Source organism: Danio aesculapii, chromosome 17 (genome assembly GCF_903798145.1).
Source record: "Danio aesculapii chromosome 17, fDanAes4.1, whole genome shotgun sequence".
In the NCBI taxonomy this organism is placed as follows: Eukaryota; Metazoa; Chordata; class Actinopteri; order Cypriniformes; family Danionidae; genus Danio; species Danio aesculapii.
In genome coordinates, this window is record NC_079451.1 from 1,102,089 (window position 1) to 1,104,015 (window position 1,927).

Below are 1,927 nucleotides of genomic sequence, written 5' to 3' on the forward strand. Positions count from 1 at the left end.
TATATATATATATTTTATTTTTTTGATTATCAAAGCATAATCTGTACATTAGCCTGAGTTACTGCAAGTTACCGCCTTGGAACATAAAACTATTTTTGTATGTTTACATGTCACGATAATATTAATAATCAAAATACACTCACATTTCAAATTCTCAGCGCATATTTAACAAACTAGCTTTATTAAATTCATAATTTCATCATAATTTTCATCATAAATTCATAAAACATCATTTCAAATCAAATGAAATGCGCATTTTAATTCTGATGACACTAGTTTCCTATCAATTAGATCATATCATAGATAATATTATTACTATTATTATTATTATTACTATTATTACTATTATTATTATTACTATTATTATTATTATTACTATTATTATTATTATTATTATTTCTATTATTATTATTATTATTATTATTACTATTATTATTATTATTACTATTATTATTATTATTATTTCTATTATTATTATTATTATTATTATTATTATTATTATTATTATTATTATTATTATTATTATTATTATTAAAGTCACCAAAAATTGTAAACAAGAACTGAGAGATTAAAAAGTACAAATGTTAAACGCATGCTTACGAGAAGCATCAGTAAGTTGCAAGTGTCCCGAGCGCTGTGAGTGTCAGACGGACACCTGGAGCCCTCCGCTGGGACACCACACACACACACACACACACTACACATTCATTCAGTCCATGACATAAACACACACCCGTCCCGCCGCCTCCTGTCCTCAACACTTGCTTATAAAGACATGAAGAAGAGCATCCAAGAGCAAACAAACTATTCTGAAACCTCAATGAAGTCAGCATGCAACAGAGAATACAGCAGCAGAAAGTTCAGAGAAATGAAGCGGTGTTAGCGCAGGCAAGAGGAAAGATGCACCTACTGGTTATGATAGCTGAGAGGATCAGGGATGCAAAGTTCGGAAATGTCCATCAGCCCAGTTTTAGCATTCCAGGAGGAAGAGAAGAAGGAAAGAGGAAACACTCGCCGGACACTCCCCCCAAAAACACAAGCCGGCACCTTCTGAAAAGTTACGGCGCAAAGCCCCTCCAGCAGCAGCAGCAGCAGCAGCAGCGCAGCCCACCGCAGCTCAGGTACGCATGTGTGTGTGTGTGTGTGTGTGTGTGTGTGCGTGGGGGGAGGGCACACAGAGAGAGAGAGAGAGCCGCTATGATGAGAGCGCTGGAGAGGCAGAAATGAGTGTTTGCATGCTCAGTGTCGGCCTCTTTAAGACTCAAGAGCTTGATGAATATGGAACAGCTGCTGTTGGCTGCTGGCTGCCGGGGGGCGGGGCTTGGACACACCGGTGGGTGGAGCTCCGCTGGGGAGGGGGAGGGGGAGTGAGCAGGAGGAGGAGCAGATGTGCTGAAATACTCACAGATGATCGCACACACACACACACACACACACACACACACACACACACACACACACACACACACACAGAGCGGACGAGCTTTAAGACACACTGGAGCAAATATATGAAGAACAATGTGTTTTACATTTCACTAAAGGGGAAATCTTTTACTCTCTGATTTAGATTTAAGTATTACACTTTTTTAAATGACAGAATTAAAATTCATGTATCATTGTGTTGACTTAAATATTATGCAGAAAAATGTGTTAATTAAAAAAAGTTTAACATGAATTATATAATTATATATATATTTTATTTTTTAATTAACACATTTTTCTGCATAATTTTTAATGTAAACTTAATAAGTACATGATTTTTTTCTATTTTGCCATTAAATAAAAATGTAAAACATTTAACAACATGTATTATATATGCACATTGGAGCTGCATGATACACTCTCATAAATAAAGGTACAGGATCTGTCACTGGGGCAGTACCTTTTCAAAAGATACATATTTGTACCCAAAGGGTCCACAGTGGTA

At 36.1% G+C, this 1,927-nt stretch overlaps 1 protein-coding gene across 1 annotated transcript in view; it reads right to left on the reverse strand.

The window, feature by feature from the left end:
- Nucleotides 1–1,106, reverse strand: part of esrrb (estrogen-related receptor beta) — an 85,836-nt gene extending 84,730 nt beyond the window's left edge. The window contains exon 1 of the mRNA XM_056477660.1: nt 911–1,106. Coding sequence (XP_056333635.1) covers nt 911–960 — 50 coding nt within the window. The 5' untranslated portion in view covers nt 961–1,106. The remainder of the gene's footprint in view (nt 1–910) is intronic.
- Between the last annotated feature and the right edge of the window lie 821 nt (nt 1,107–1,927).